At 41.8% G+C, this 15,756-nt stretch overlaps 1 protein-coding gene across 7 annotated transcripts in view; it reads left to right on the forward strand.

Annotated features, from left to right (window-relative positions):
- The window catches only part of brd9 (bromodomain containing 9), a 45,252-nt gene that overhangs the window by 17,425 nt on the left and 12,071 nt on the right, over nucleotides 1-15,756 (forward strand). For all 7 annotated transcript variants that reach the window (XM_078415708.1, XM_078415737.1, XM_078415751.1 and 4 more), the window contains exons 8-14: nucleotides 1,077-1,209; nucleotides 3,206-3,281; nucleotides 4,669-4,773; nucleotides 8,224-8,356; nucleotides 9,505-9,616; nucleotides 13,006-13,065; nucleotides 14,209-14,280. In XM_078415708.1, coding sequence (XP_078271834.1) covers nucleotides 1,077-1,209; nucleotides 3,206-3,281; nucleotides 4,669-4,773; nucleotides 8,224-8,356; nucleotides 9,505-9,616; nucleotides 13,006-13,065; nucleotides 14,209-14,280 — 691 coding nt within the window. The remainder of the gene's footprint in view (nucleotides 1-1,076; nucleotides 1,210-3,205; nucleotides 3,282-4,668; nucleotides 4,774-8,223; nucleotides 8,357-9,504; nucleotides 9,617-13,005; nucleotides 13,066-14,208; nucleotides 14,281-15,756) is intronic.

Below are 15,756 nucleotides of genomic sequence, written 5' to 3' on the forward strand. Positions count from 1 at the left end.
GTCTCTTGCTGTCATAGTGTTCCCAGGTAGGGGTTAAAAACGATGTTGCTGAGGCCTCATCCCACGTCACTGCCTGATACTTGGGTGCATGGAGTCAGTGGGATCGGTGTTTACAATACAATATAGAATACAATATATCTTTATTGTCATTGTACAGGGGTACAACGAGATTGGGAATGCGCCTACCATACGATGCAATAATTTAATTAATTTAAACAACAACAACCCAATGAAACAAATTGTAACAGTTTTAAGACAGAATAAAGTACAAGTAGATCTGTGCCGGATCACTGTGCGATGTGACCATCCGGCTCAGCAGGACCGGTTCATAGCAGCTATGGCCCTGGGGATGAAGCTGTTCCTGAGTCTGGAGGTGCGGGCGTAGAAGGCCTTGTATCGTCTGCCCGATGGAAGGAGTTCGAACAGACTGTTGCAGGGGTGTGAAGAGTCTTTGTGGATGCTGGTGGCTTTTCTGAGGCATCGTGTGTTGTAGATGCCCTCCAAGGCTGGTAGCTGTGTTCCGATGGTCCTCTGAGCTCTATGGACTACCCGCTGAAGAGCTTTCCTTTCTGCCTCCGTGCAGCTGAGGTACCACACAGGGATGCCATGTGTTAGGATGCTCTCTATGGTGCAGCGGTAGAAGGTCGTCAGCAGCTGTTGGGGTAGACCAGACTTTTTCAGTGTTCTTAGGTAGAACAGTCTTTGCTGTGCCTTCTTGACCAGCGCAGCAGTGTTATTGACCACCTGCAGCAAATGAGTGCAGATGGCCAGGTATCACAGCTCATCACTTTGGACAAAGATGAGCAACACGACCCCAGCAAGGAATCATTGGGCTGCATCTCACTGGACCAGCACGGCTGTCCAAGTGAGCAGCCGTGAATCTTATTCCTTGGATATTGTTCTTTGCGGGAATTAACAATTACATTTTGAATCTTGCAATAAAGTTGTAATATCTTGATTCTGTCACGAACCTCATAGAACATATGTGTCCTATGGATTTATGGTCGCATAGCATGAGTAGAGCTTGATGTATTAAATTGGTCACTTCCTTTCATCTACCTTTTGTAATATTTCAGCTACCTCTACGAGCCAGAAGGGAATGCATGCAGTTCAACGGACAGCACAGCTGAGGAACATGTCTTAGCTTTGGTGGAACATGCAGCGGATGAAGCCCGAGATCGAATCAGCAGAAATTCTGCTAATTCAAAGGTGTATTAGTATGTCTGTTTGTAAAAGGACATAATGTGTAAGAATACATGGAGAAAAGGGGTGAAGGGCATGGTAGATGAGTCATCATCTCTGATTCTCCATTTTTATGATCTCTGCCTGGAACTGTTTCTATTTGTTTGGTCATTTATAAACAGTGCAGATGGAAACTATTTGCAGTGTAAAAGTTCAGGATGAACATTTTTACGGTGCAAAAGTTCAGGATGACTTTCCCATAACTTTTCTTCCCTGCAGAGGTTAACATTTCCCTATTTGCTTCTATTGTAAAAGCTGCTGTGGACTCTGCTTCCAATTTTAAATATTTAATATCGTGTTAAGCCTGCAGAGAAACAAACCTGTCACTCCCTTTTGATGAATTTAAATTGATGACTTATGGTTGCCAGTAAGGTGACCAGTAATTAGTACTAAGGCCATTCTTAGTTACATGTGTGACCAAAAATATGAAAAATTGTGGAATACATCTCTTCTAATTCTGAAAGCATTGCAGGCATATTGTTTTGTACTGTATATATGATTTATATATGTTGAAGTTTATCAAATGAAATTTCTATATGTTATGCTGACAATGTTTGTTTAGGGTAAGAGGTCAAATGTGACTGGTCACGTGTGTGACCTCATGGGATTGGAGTGGAAAAGGCAAAAAGTGAGATACGGATAGAAGAGGTGCGAATTGTGAAGCCAGAGGAAGGCATATAGGTGGTAAGGTGCAGAGGATTAAGAAGAGGAGAAATTGGTGTGAATTCAGGTGGAATACAGGGGTGGGTCAGAGAGGGTGGTTACATGTAGGTTTATTACCTAAAATTGGAGCATTCAATGTTCATACTATTAGGTTGTATACCCAAGCAGAATATGTTGTGCTGTTCCTCCAGTTTTCATGTAGCCTCACCTTGGCAAAGGAGGAGACCCAGGACAGAAAGGCCAGTATGGGGAGTTAAAACGGTTAGCAACCATGAGATCCAGCAGGTCTTGCTGGTCCAAGCCCAAGTGTTCAGTGAAACGATTGCCTAGTCTAGATTAGAGGAGTTGTACGTGATCCTCGGTCTCACCTTGAAGGACTGCTGGGGCCACTGGATGAATGTGAGGGAGGAAGTATATGACAGGTGTTACATCTCCTGTGGTTACTGTGGAAAGTACGTTGGCAGGGGGTGGTTTGGCTGGGATAGGATGAGTGAAGCAAGGAGTTGCGGAGGGAGTGGTCTCTGAGGAAGGCTGAAAGCGTTGGGGATGGGAAGATGTGACTGGTGGTGGGATCATGCTGAAGGCTCATCAGGAAGGTCAAATCTGACTTCTGTGTATGCATATTTTTAACTGCTAAAATTTAAAAAAGGGTTGGGATGTTGACTGGTGACAGTTTAGATGCCACCACATTTGTCCTCCCATTTTGTCCTAAACTGGAGGGCTGTATAATTGACATATAGAGCACTATGCATTTCTTTTGAGTCTCAAACTTGGACTTAAAAGTTTGTTATTTGTGTATTATTCTTTTATTTTAATTAAGTTCTAATAGTTAAGGGTATTTTTAAGTAAATATTAATTATAATGTGTTTATGACGATGAGGCCTGTTTTAAAAAAAACTTTAATCTGAAAAACATAATTGCAGCTGTAGAAGAAGCATATGTTTGTGGGTCAGGAGAGCAATAGGGAGAGGAGTAGATGTCTTCAGATATGATTGTTTCTAATGAGTAAGGATGTTAACTGAAAACATCGCATAAACGATTTGTATTAGATTTTTAAGGGGGTTTTTGGAAGAAATAATTGTATTAGAGTTCTTGGATATCTTTTATTCAAAAACCTGAGACTCCAGGTTGATCCCTTTGGCTGCAGGCCACCAGCAATGTTATTTTTTGAGACAAAGCTTGTTTCATGATAATTCTGATTACATAATGGACTGATGGCTTTAGTTTGATGTAAAAATGCTTTCTGGCTGTAACTGGTGTCAGTGTATTTGATCTAACTCGCAGTTGTATTTTATTTCAGATTGGCTACCTCAAAAAGGATGGTGAAGGTCCTTTGCTCTTTGCTGTTGTAAACCAATCTGACCCAGAGACAGAAGGCAAGTTGACTCTGGTGCTTGGAATTTTTCAAATGTTCCAGGAAAATGACCAGCAGAATAGCATTAAGTAGGAGATATGAAAATGGCTGCACTTTTCACAGCATATCTAATTTTCTTATTGTTCAGCCATTGATGTGGATATAGCTGACAAGGTTAGCATTGAAGGTGATAGTCATCATGAAATTTTCCAGTCCTGTGGTAAAGCCTTTCCCCTTAAAGTCACAATGCAAAGAGTTTCATTTATTTTAATCCAGCATTGATAAAAGAACAACAGGATATTGCTAAGTTAGGATTTTACAAGTTAGAGGGGTGCTTGTGCATTGGCATTCCCATGTATCTGTTACCCTTCTCTGTGGAAGAAGTGATGGTCTAAGCTGCCATTGAAGTTTGTTGCGTTTGCTGTAGCAGCTTTTATAGATGGAACATGCAGCAGCCACAAGTTGCTTGTGGTGAGATGTAAATACTCAGGCTGGTGAATAGGCTGTTAGCTATATTACTTTCATAGAACATACAGGCCCTTCAGCCCACAATGTCTTTGCCGAATATGATGCCGACCATCTCTTATCTACCTGCACATAATCCTGGCAGTGCGTTCCAGGCATTTGCCACCCTCTGTAAAAAAAAAACATGCCTCCCACATCTCCTTTAAACTTTGTACCTCTGACCTTAAAGCTATGATTTTTCTATCCTGGGGAAAAGGTTCTGACTGTCTGCCATACCACTAACTCTCATAATTTTATATACCTATCACGTCTCTGCAATCTCCAGCATTCCAGAGAAAACAATCCAAGTCTGTCCAACCTCTCCCTGAAGCTAATACTCCCGAATCCAAGCATCATTCTGGTAAACCTCTGCACCCTTACCAAAGCCTCTATATCCTTCCTGTAATAGGGAGACTAGAACTGCACACACTTCTCCAAATGCAGCCTAACCAAAGACCTATAAAGTTGCATCATGACTTCCTGATTCGTACTCAATCCATCTACCTATGAAAACAAGTACACCATATGCCTTCTTTACTGCATCTCCTTGTATTGCCACTTCCAGGGAGTTATGAACTTGGACCCCAAGATCCTTCTGAACATCAATTAAATTAATCATTTTGTTAGGAAGAATGTAAGGGGAGGGTGGAGAGCCTGGGGGTTCTGATCGTTTTTGATCTGAATTTCACTGAAGATTAATGCATCTATTTCACTGCTATCATGGTAACATTGCTGCTCCATGTCAACCATTATCATTTTGCAATAGGGATATTTATCACAGATTATATGTGAATTTATATTTGTTTACAATGTATATATGTTGACTTGAGAACATCTACATATTTATCACTGACAATGTTTGTGTCTGGTTTAACCATGTAATTAATCCTCTGTTGACATTGTAGAGGAAGAGGTTCACCCAGTGGATCTGAGTTCCCTTACCAACAAACTCCAACCAGGTATCAATACAATGGGTTTTAAGGATGATAGGAGAAATAAAGCTTTATCAGGTAAGACTTATCCACCTCTACATCCGGAACACTTTTTTGAATAAGTATTCCCTGGGTTCTAGTCTAGCCCAGAAGAATGGAAGGTGCTTTGGATAGAAGGAGGGAGCGAGGAAATGGGAACTACCAAACGGTTAGGGGCCAGTCCCTCTTCGGCGATTATTAAGGCGACTGCCGGCGACTGTCAAAATCGTAGCAGATCGCCGAAAAACCTTCGATTTTTTTTTAACCCTGCGACAATGTCTACGACAATGACCACGACAATGCCTACGACAAGCTACAACAACCTACCACCTAGGCTACGACAACCGGCGACCCACGATAAGAAAATGGTACCAGTCAGTATATCTATCTCACAAAAAAGGCACGAGGATTGTAGGAGAAAACACAGTTCCCATTTCGCACAATATTCATCCATTTGAAAATTGTGGGCAGATAGAATTATCACTCGGATGCAGCATGTCTTTGTTTCATTTCCCGAGGGCAGATATATGCCAGAATCATCTAGAATCGACCATTGCACACCTACACAAGTGACTGCCGTGCTCTGCTCGGCCGCTTTGCATGACAAACACGCATGAGAAAAAACTATTTGACAGCAACGTCGCTCCACACAAGGTGCTCATTCGCGATACTTTCCTGACCCATGAAAGAATGGAGATTTCCCGCAAAGTGGTCATTTTGGGACAAGTAGACTTCAGAGATACAGCGTAGAAACAGACCCTTCGGCTCACGGAGTCCGCGCCGACCAGCGATCATCCCATATACTAGCACTATCCTACATACTAGGGCCAATTTACAATTTTACCGCAGCCAATTAACCTATACACCTGAGACAGACACAAAAGCTGGAGTGATTCAACGCCCCAGGCAGCATCTCTGGAGAAAAGGAATCAGTGGCGTTTCGGGTCGTGCCCCTTCTTCAAAAGTCACCTATTCCTTTTCTCCAGAGATACTGCCTGACCCGCTGCCTGACTACAGCTTTTTGTGTCTGTCTTCGGTTTAACCAGCATCTGAAATTAAATTATTTGATTTTGTTTTATTGGTCAAAATAAATGAAATAAAAATATTTGAAAGAGATGCCATGAGAAACTACTCTGAAATACAATAACTTCAAACATCAATCTTTGGTCAAAATGTCCAAAATTTACTTTATTCAAACAAACAAAATTTCTATAAAAGGTGGATCAGCACCGGCGACAACCAAATTCACCTGGTGACAACCTACGACAGCGCTCACGACAGGATACGACAAGCTATGATCATTGGCGTCAAGCCAGCTGTCGCCAAAAAATTTCGAACAGAATAAAATTTCCGCGATGACTCGAGATCTGCTACAACTCATTGGAGACTACTCACGACCATGCCCACGAACGTGCGGCAACAGCCTAGTCGCCGGCAGTCGCCTTAAAAATCGCCAAACTGGGACAGGCCCTTTAGCCTGACTTGAGTAGTCAGCAAAATGGTGGAATCCATGTTAACGGCTTGCTTAAACAATGTATAATAGAATCAGCCTAGTTTGGATTTTTTAATTGTAATTAGCAGGATAGAGAAGGAGAATTGGTGAATGCTGTACGTCTTGAACTTTGAAATTATATATGGCACCACATAAATGTTTGTTAAGTAATATAAGGGTTTATTAGGTTGAGAGTGTTATCTTGGAGGCATAAGGATTGTTAAAGGACAGAAAGCAAGTTTGATGTGAACAGGTCTTTTTCGCAAGCTGGAACTAGTGTGGAGCCATCAGAATCAGTACTGGGTAGTCAGCTAATCGTGTCTTTACTTTGTGACTTAGAAGGAAAAGAACCTGGAAAGAGATAGAATAAATATAGAAACATGGTAAGGGATCTGTATAAAAACATGGAATTAATGAACGTTTACCAAAGGTTTTTCTAATATGAAAAATAGAAAAGCAGTGTATTTTGAATAATGAGAATTGAGCAAATAAATGCATGCAAATAAATGGCGATATATGGAAAAAGTATAAGCTTACACATACAGAAGCAGTTGACCAGATAAATGTAGGATAGTGTTAATGTACGGGGATCACTGGGTGGCACGGACTTGGAGGGCCGAAAAGGCCTGTTTCCGGCTGTATGTATATGATATGATATGATAAGTCTTTCAGCATTTGTTCAGAGCAGTGATGCAACAGTTTGCTCTTTACAGTTTATGCCTGTAAAGGATGACCTTTCCTTGGAAATGGTACAGCATAAACTCATTGCATTGTTTTGCGGGGGCGAGATAAACTATTTTTAAAAAGAGCAATTAATTATTGCGAGTCGAGGTTCTCTAGAATAAAAGATGATCCCTTTGAGATGTACAACATTCCAAAGTATCACAAAATGCTGGAGTAACTCAGCAGGTCAGGCAGCATCTAGGAGAGAAGGAATGGGTGATGTTTCGGGTCGAGACCCTTCTTCAGACTGAAGAAGGGCCTCGACTCGAAACGTCACCCATTCCTTCTCTCCCAGATGCTGCCTGACCTGCTGAGTTACTCCAGCATTTTGTGAATAAATACCTTCGATTTGTACCAGCATCTGCAGTTATTTTCCTATTATAACATTCCAAAGATCATTGAGATCGGGAATGAAAGATACCTTTCCCTCAGGCTGGTGAATCAACACATCTCGGTTAAGGAAAAGCTGCTTATGACTGAAATGAGGAAATAATTAGATGGTTGGAATTCTCTGCTGGAAAACTCTGGATACTTGATTATGAAGTACACGATTGACATCTTTAGATTTTGGGGCTTTAAGGAAATTGAATAATATGGAAATAGGCCAGAACTTAGACTTGATGCAGTTTCATCAACAATATTGAATGTAAGAAAAGACTTGAGGCTTACTTATACTTAGGTTCTCCTGGATATGTAATGTTTGAATCTAAAAGTTTATGGTTTCAATTGATTTTGATAATTCAAGCTCTATTTCAATATATAATGCCAATAATTAATTTTCAGTTTCTTCATGAGCATGAGCTACGTTTTTCCTATTATCGCTATTGCTATTTCCTGATGATAATTGACCATTTCAGTGACGTAAGCATCTATTTAGATTTCAAATATCAGGCTTTTTGCTACTCTGTGTTGTGCTGAGATATTGAGTACATTGTTATTATCTAACTGAATGCTCATGTCAATTTTCTTGGTGTCATGTTCAATATATATTTTTAGTATGCAATCTCATGACTCCATTAAACTTTAAAACATAACTTTAAAGAACAAAATGGAAAAATTGGGGAAATAAATTCAAATTTTGATTTTCCCATGCTAATGCTGTATATAAACAAAAATGCTCCAAATAATTGTTGAACTTGGAAACAAACAGTTTGAAAATTGAATCAATTTGAGAATATGCTTGCATCATTCAGACAGCAAGCCCAGAGTTTTCATGTTTGATATGAAATGTTTTGGATATAACAGTATTTAGACCCTCCTTTTATCCACTGCAGTTACTTATCTCAACTGTGTGTACACTGCACAGTCCATCCAAAACAACACCCTCTTCCCAAATCTTACTCCAGAAGAGACAGAACTGCTATATTCTACATATGGAGAAGAGACTGGGGTGCAGTGTGCCTTAAGGTAACATAATTCATAAATATGTATTCTAGAGAGAGTTTTTATTTTTAATATTACAGGCTTGTATGGAAATACTTACTAGGTAAGGTGCAACCACAGGACATGCAACATACATCCTCCCTCATCTCCATCCAGGGACTCCAGCAGTCCTGGCAGGCGAGAGAGAGGTTTACGTGCACCTCCTCTAACCTTATCTACTGCATCCGGTGTTCCTGATGTACTTCGGTAAAACGAAGCATAGATTCGGCAACAATTTCGTTGAACTCCTACACTTGGTCCGGCAAAGTCTACTGCATCTCCTGGTTGCTAACCATTTTAACTCCTCTTCACATTCCCACATTGATCTTTCTGTCCCTGGCCGCCTCCATTGCCAGAGTGAGGACACACACAAACTGGAGGAACAGCATCACATTTTCCTCTTGGGTAGCTTACATCCCAACGGTATGAACATTGAATTCTCCAATTTTAGATAACCTCTCACAAATCCCCCCCCCGACCTGCTGAACACTCACCAACTTCTTTTCTCCTTCACCACCCCCTCCCCACGACTTTCCTCCCTTTAAGTTTACAATCTGCAACTCTTCAAACTTGTCTCACACCGTACTTTATTATCTCTGATCTTTGTTACAGCCACCTGCCTATCAAACCCCTCTCCACTATGTCAACCTATTACTGGCCATACTTTGTTCTGTCTCTCTTCCTTTCTGGCTTTCTTCTCCCCTGCCCACAATCAGTCAATCGGTCTGAAGAATGATCTCGACCTGAAACTTCACCTTTCCATGTTCTCCAGCAATGCTGCCTGACTCATTGAATTACTCCAGCACTTTGTGTCCTTTTGCTAAGATGCGGCAAATGTCCATTAGATGGCAGCAGCAGGTCGGAGACAAAAGATGCTTTGGACTATTAGAATTTTGTAAATTTGCTAGCAATTACTAATTTGTTCGCCCATCATGCAGATGTTTGTAAATACTATTTAGATTCTACAATATCAGTTAGTCATTGCTTAAAGACCCCAAATCCACAAACAGCAAAAGTTGTAGCATGAACTTTTAAGTTTTGATTGAATGTCATTTTGCTAGATATTTTCTTTGAAAGCCCAGAGTCTGAACTTCCTCTCCATTGTGTATTTTAAATGGTTTTGTTTTCTGCAGCTTGCAAGAGTTTGTTAAAGATTGTGGAAGCTCCACAAAGAAAATGGTTGATGATTTGTTGAATCAGATCACAGCAGGGGAACATTCCAAAGCTGTCTACCACTTGTCACAAGTAAGAGCTGGATTTCATGGCTGTAATGAGTATTGATAGGCACTACAGGTTATCTTGTGGATCGCACAAAATCTCTGGAGTAAATACAAAATTTGTTGATTTAATAAAGCATTGGAATGTTCACCATTCTAGCACAGCTCCAGGGTGGATTCGAGTTCCATAACGTAACCATAAACTTAACCATGCACATTTGAACACAACAATCATATCATGAATGATCATCTTAATCAAAAAAATTCATTTGCATTGGAGTCCAAATAATTCTCAGTAGGAGAATGGGACAAATGGGATTACTCTGATGATGTAGCATAGACTTGATGGGCTGTAAGGCATGCTCCTGTGTTACTGTAGGCCAGGGAAAAAAAGAGTGAAATTACTGGTTGTCCTCAATAACTATTCCTCTTTGTAAAAATGTAAACATCACAATTGCCTCAAGACTATTGGAAGAGATTTTGTACAATAAGAGCTTGGGATCAAGGATATTGCACTATTTTAATTTGAGCACTGGCAAGGCCACAATTTATTGCCATCCCCAATCGCTTTTGGGAATTGTCATTGTCCTTTGGTGACTGTACTCCAATAATGTTGTTTATAAGGAAGCTCCATTACTTAGACCCTTTGGTAGTGAAAGAGTAGGAGTACATTTCAGAACAGGATAATATACGAAAGCTTATTCTTCTAAGCATCCAAAGCCACAGATTTGTTTTGGGGGGTTGGGGGTTAATGCCAAGTTAAAGAAACCTTTGGCAAGTTGCTGAGTTCATATCTGAGGGTAAATATCCATTTTCTTTATCGGGGAGTGGTTAGAATATGGAATTTGATGTATCTATTCTTCAAAATGAAGAGAATTGATGTAGTTGATGCCCAACTTCTACCAACACATCACGTGTGTCACCAGGGGGGAAAGAACTTTGGACCACTGCTACACGCCGTTCAGGAAAGGCTACAAGGCCGTTTCTCTCCCTCCTTTTGGAAAATCTGACCACGCTGCCATTTTCCTGCTGCCGGAGTACAAACAACGGATAGTACGGGAAGCGACAGTGACGAGGGACGTAAAGCGGTGGTCTGACCATTCAGAGGCCATGCTGCAGGATGCACTGAGCGAAGTCGACTGGAACATGTTCCAAGCAAGTTCCAGAGACGTAAATGAGTTTGCGGAAGCGGTTACGGACTTCATTGCCACAATAGCCTATACCATCATCCCCACGGTAAGGGTCAGTATCTTCCCTAACCAAAAACCCTGGGTGGACAGGTCTATTCGCGTGGCCTTGAATGCTCACACCACTGCTTACAACTCCGGCCTGGCATCCGGCAACATGGACGACTACAAGGGAGAGTCCTACCGACTGCGAAGGGCAGTGAAGGATGCAAAAAGGAGGTACCGGGACAAGATGGAGTCACAGATGGAGCAGCAGGACACCAGGCGCCTTTGGCAGGGGCTACGGACTATAACTAGCTACAGGTCCAGCACCCCCTCAACCGGAAGTGCCGGCTCCTCCTTAGCTGATGACCTGAACTCTTTTTATGCACGATTTGAGACGGGTAACACCACCAGCTCGCCGTCTAAAAACAGCACCGAAGGGACGCTGGCTAGCGAGGCTGGAGGGGGATCCACCGCCGGGGATGTGCACACACTCTCGGTGTCCGAGCATGAGGTGAGGTGGGCTCTGACGCGTGTGAACACGAGGAAAGCTGGAGGCCCAGATGGTATATCTGGGCGAGTACTAAAGTCTTGTGCTACTCAGCTTGCTCCAGTGCTCACCACAATATTCAACCTCTCCTTGGCAAAGTCCGTGGTCCCTGCATGCTTCAAAAGATCCATCATTGTACCGGTGCCAAAGAATGCCTCTCCAGCGTGTTTAAATGACTACCGACTGGTGGCCCTCACCTCGGTTGTCATGAAATGCTTTGAGAGGCTAGTCAAGAAGCACATCTGCGCCCTCCTTCCTCGCAACATGGACCCACTACAGTTCGCATACCGTCCGAACAGGTCCACGGATGATGCGGTCTCCCAGGTTCTACACACCGCTCTCTCTCATCTGGACAGCCAGGGGGGCTATGTGAGGATGCTGTTCATTGACTTTAGTTCAGCATTCAACACAATAGTCCCCAGCAGACTGGTTGAGAAGCTGCTGGAACTGGGGCTTAGCACCCCTCTGTGTGCCTGGGTCCTGGACTTTCTCACTGCCAGGCCCCAAGTGGTCAGGATGGGGGAACACACATCTAGCTCCCTCACCCTGAACATAGGATCCCCCCAGGGCTGCGTCCTTAGCCCCCTACTGTACTCCCTGTACACACATGACTGTGGGGCCAGGTTCAGCTCAAACTCCATCATCAAGTTTGCTGATGACACTGTGGTGGTGGGCCGGATCTCCAACAACGATGAGAAGGCCTACCGGGAGGAGGTGGCTGATCTGGCACTCTGGTGTCAGGACAATAGCCTCCTCTTGAATGTCACTAAAACAAAGGAGCTGATTGTGGACTTCAGAAGGGCTAAACATCCAAGGACGTACACGCCACTGGAGATAAATGGGTCTATTGTGGATAGGGTGAGCAGTTTTAAATACTTGGGAGTCCGCATCAAAGTGGATCTGACGTGGGCAACGCACATTGCCGCACTAGTGGGTAAGGCTAAGCAGCGCCTTTACCACCTTAGACAACTGAGGAAATTCAGTCTCTGAGGATCCTTCATTGCTTCTACTCTGGGGCTGTAGAGAGCATCCTGTCCGGCAACATTACAGTCCGGTTTGGGAACAGCTCTGCCCAGGACAGGATGGCCCTGCAGAGAGTAGTGCGTTCGGCAGAACGCACCATGGGAACTACACTCGTCCCCCTGCAGGACCTATACATCAGGAGGTGCAGATCCAGAGCAAGCAAGATCATGAGGGACCCCTGCCACCCCAGTAACAGACTGTTCCAGATGCTACGATCAGGCAAACGCCTCCACTGTCACGCTGCGAAAACGGAGAGGATGAGACGGAGCTTCTTCCCACAGGCCATCAGGACTGTCAACTTTTATAACCCCAGAGACTAAATTTTTGTCGACACTAATAGTAACTTATTAACTTCTTTATATGCTGTAACTGTAATTCTTTTTTGTGCACAACCCGCAGGCATTGCCACTTTCATTTCACTGCACATCGTGTATGTGTATGTGACAAATAAATTTGACTTGACTTGACTTGACTTGAGTTAGGAGAAATCTAGCCCAGTATTTGTGAGAGAAAACAATAGACGATTATGCTGATGGATTGGGGGAAAAAGGCTAATATGTAATTATTTCCATAAATCATCATATACGTAGAAAAGTATCGCAAAAACCAGTTGAGCTAAATATGCTATAGATTCTATATACTAGTCGAACAATGTTTGAATCATTTCTTTTTCAGAAAAGAAATATTGAGCAAAAAATAAGTAAAGATACCAAAATGAATTTCGATGAAGTGCAGGTGCGTAGTTTGTACTAAGATTTTATTTAATGAGGTACTGAAATTTGATGTCAGTAATAATCATTAAGCATACCGGCTAAAATGCTATGGGTAGAAGTTTGGGCAAACACCGCCCATTTGCTGTACCTGATAATATGAAGAAATTCCTAAAGACTAACATAATATTGGCATAGCCATCATTTTTTAGCGATATAAATTGTTTCAAACATTACAACTGTTGAGGCCTTGCCATTTTTATTTCCACACAGAAGATTCTTGCTCGAATTTTATGAATAATCTGTTCCGCTTCGCCCATGATATACTCCCAAAGTGACTTCAACCCATAATGAGGCAGGACCAATATGAATTTTGCAGCCTGGCAGATTTGGGAAAGACACCAAGGAACTTTATTTCCCCATTTTTAATCTGACTGAAGCTTTTGACTCTCCCAATTGAAAGAGTCTGATGGATATATTGTGCAGTGGATCTCCCTCTGTGCCAATTGCCAATAGGGTTAGCAAAAAGCAGATTATTGGCATCCAGTATTGGTCTGCTGTAACTCTCCTTCAACCTCTCACCTCCATGCAAGTAAGGTATCACAAAATGCTGGAGTAACTCAGCAGGTCAGGCAACATCTAGGAGAGAAGGAATGGGTGACGTTTTGAGTCGAGACCCTTCTTCAGACCTTGCAAGTAAAGTAACATTGGCAATTATAATGAAACTTTGGCATGGAGGGATTGTGTTATAGTTACACATTTAAGGAATGATCGACATACAGCTTTTACCCATTTCTGTGATATAGGCCCAGGCCTATCCCTGAACATTACCAGGGCAAAAGTTCTCCTCCAACTTGTTACCAGTGAATCGTCAGACCCAGCAAAGATCATCTATATTGACACTGATCATCTTGTAAATGTGGAATACTTTGCCAAACATATTTGTGGATATTTAATGCAGATTCCATATGCCAGCTTTGCTTGGTGTTCAATAACTGACATCATCATATCAGTCTTTTTACAAAGCAATAAATCTCTATTTTCAATCTCTGCCCGTTATTCCCCTATTATCTAATTCAGGCACATATACATTTATCTTTTTTGATTTTGCCCTATTTTCCCTTTCTCCTGTATCATCAGTGTCTTAACTAACTTTGTTTCCTTTTAGGCCCCTGCAATTTTTATAAAAGAGGAACCCAAGATGCAACCTGTTTGTCCAGAGATATCTAAACCGATAATGGTGAGACAGCCTGAATGTACAGTAGTTATAGTAAAAACGCTGTGCAAGTAATAGTTTTTATAATATGTCTTGGCATAAATGGTGCTTTTCATAAGTTCAGGATTACTGAACCCACTTTAGTGCCAATTAAGTACTTTAAAGTAAGTAGCGGACAATTTTCTCAGAGCAAGTTCTCGTAGTGAATGGAAAATAAGATCATGTTAAACGATTAGAACTGTGAAAACGTTTAGTTCTATTAAGCATTAACATATATTTGTTCAAAGCCTTTAATTTTCCAAGAGGTGGGTTATGTGTCTTTGAGGAAGTTTGCACAAGTTTTGAGAAAATAGTGTAACTAGAACTTGATCTTTATTGTGATCTGCTTGGAACTTGAGTTTAAAAATTAGATCTGATAGATACGGTGTGGGAATTGTTTCATCCCGCCCTACGAATATGGCACAACATTCTACAATTGTCGAGCTAATGCTATTGGATGTTATGAGAGCAATGGTCATTAAGTTTAGTTAGTTTAGTTTAGATTATTGTCACATGTACCGAGGTTGTTGGATGTTTTCAACAGAGAGTTAGATTACTGGATGTTTTCAAGAGAGATTTAGATTTAGCTCTTAGGGCTAAAGGAATCAAGGGATAATGGGAAAAAGCAGGAACGGGGTACTGATTTTAAATGATCATGATCATATTGAATGGCGGTGCTGGCTTGAAGGGCCAAATAGCCTAGTCCTGCACCTATTTTTCTATGTTTCTATGTATAGTGAAAAGCTTTTTTTTTAGATAATTTCTGAGACTATGGCTTGCTTAAATAGTGCTAAGTAGTAGAAATGTCTCCCTAGTGCAGTGCCCAATGAATATTATTTCTATTTATAAATTACTGAAAAGAATGATATAGCTCAGAAGAAAAAGGAAAAATATCTTCAGAAAGCACCAAAAATTAACTAAGGTACACGGTGCAAAAATACTTGTGAAGGACTGGGTATAGAAGGCAGATTATTATCTGAATGGTGTCAAGTTAGGAAAACGGGACGTATAATGAGATCTGGGTGTCCTAGTGCATCAGTCATTGAAAGGAAGCATGCAGGTACAGCAGGCAGTGAAGAAAGCCAATGGAATGTTGGCCTTCATAACAAGAGGAGTTGAGTATAGGAGCAAAGAGGTCCTTCTGCAGTTGTACAGGACCTTAGTGAGACCACACCTGGAGTACTGTGTGCAGTTTTGGTCTCCAAATTTGAGGAAGGATATTCTTGCTATTGAGGGCGTGCAGCGTAAGTTTACAAGGTTAATTCCCGGAATGGCGGGACTGTCATATGTTGAAAGACTGGAGCGACTGGGCTTGTATACACTGGAATTTAGAAGGATGAGAGGGGATCTTATCGAAACATATAAGATTATTAAGGGGTTGGACACGTTAGAGGCGGGAAACATGTTCCCAATGTTGGGGGAGTCCAGAACCAGGGGCCACAGTTTAAGAATAAGGGGTAG

Source organism: Rhinoraja longicauda, chromosome 2, assembly GCF_053455715.1.
Source record: "Rhinoraja longicauda isolate Sanriku21f chromosome 2, sRhiLon1.1, whole genome shotgun sequence".
In the NCBI taxonomy this organism is placed as follows: Eukaryota; Metazoa; Chordata; class Chondrichthyes; order Rajiformes; family Arhynchobatidae; genus Rhinoraja; species Rhinoraja longicauda.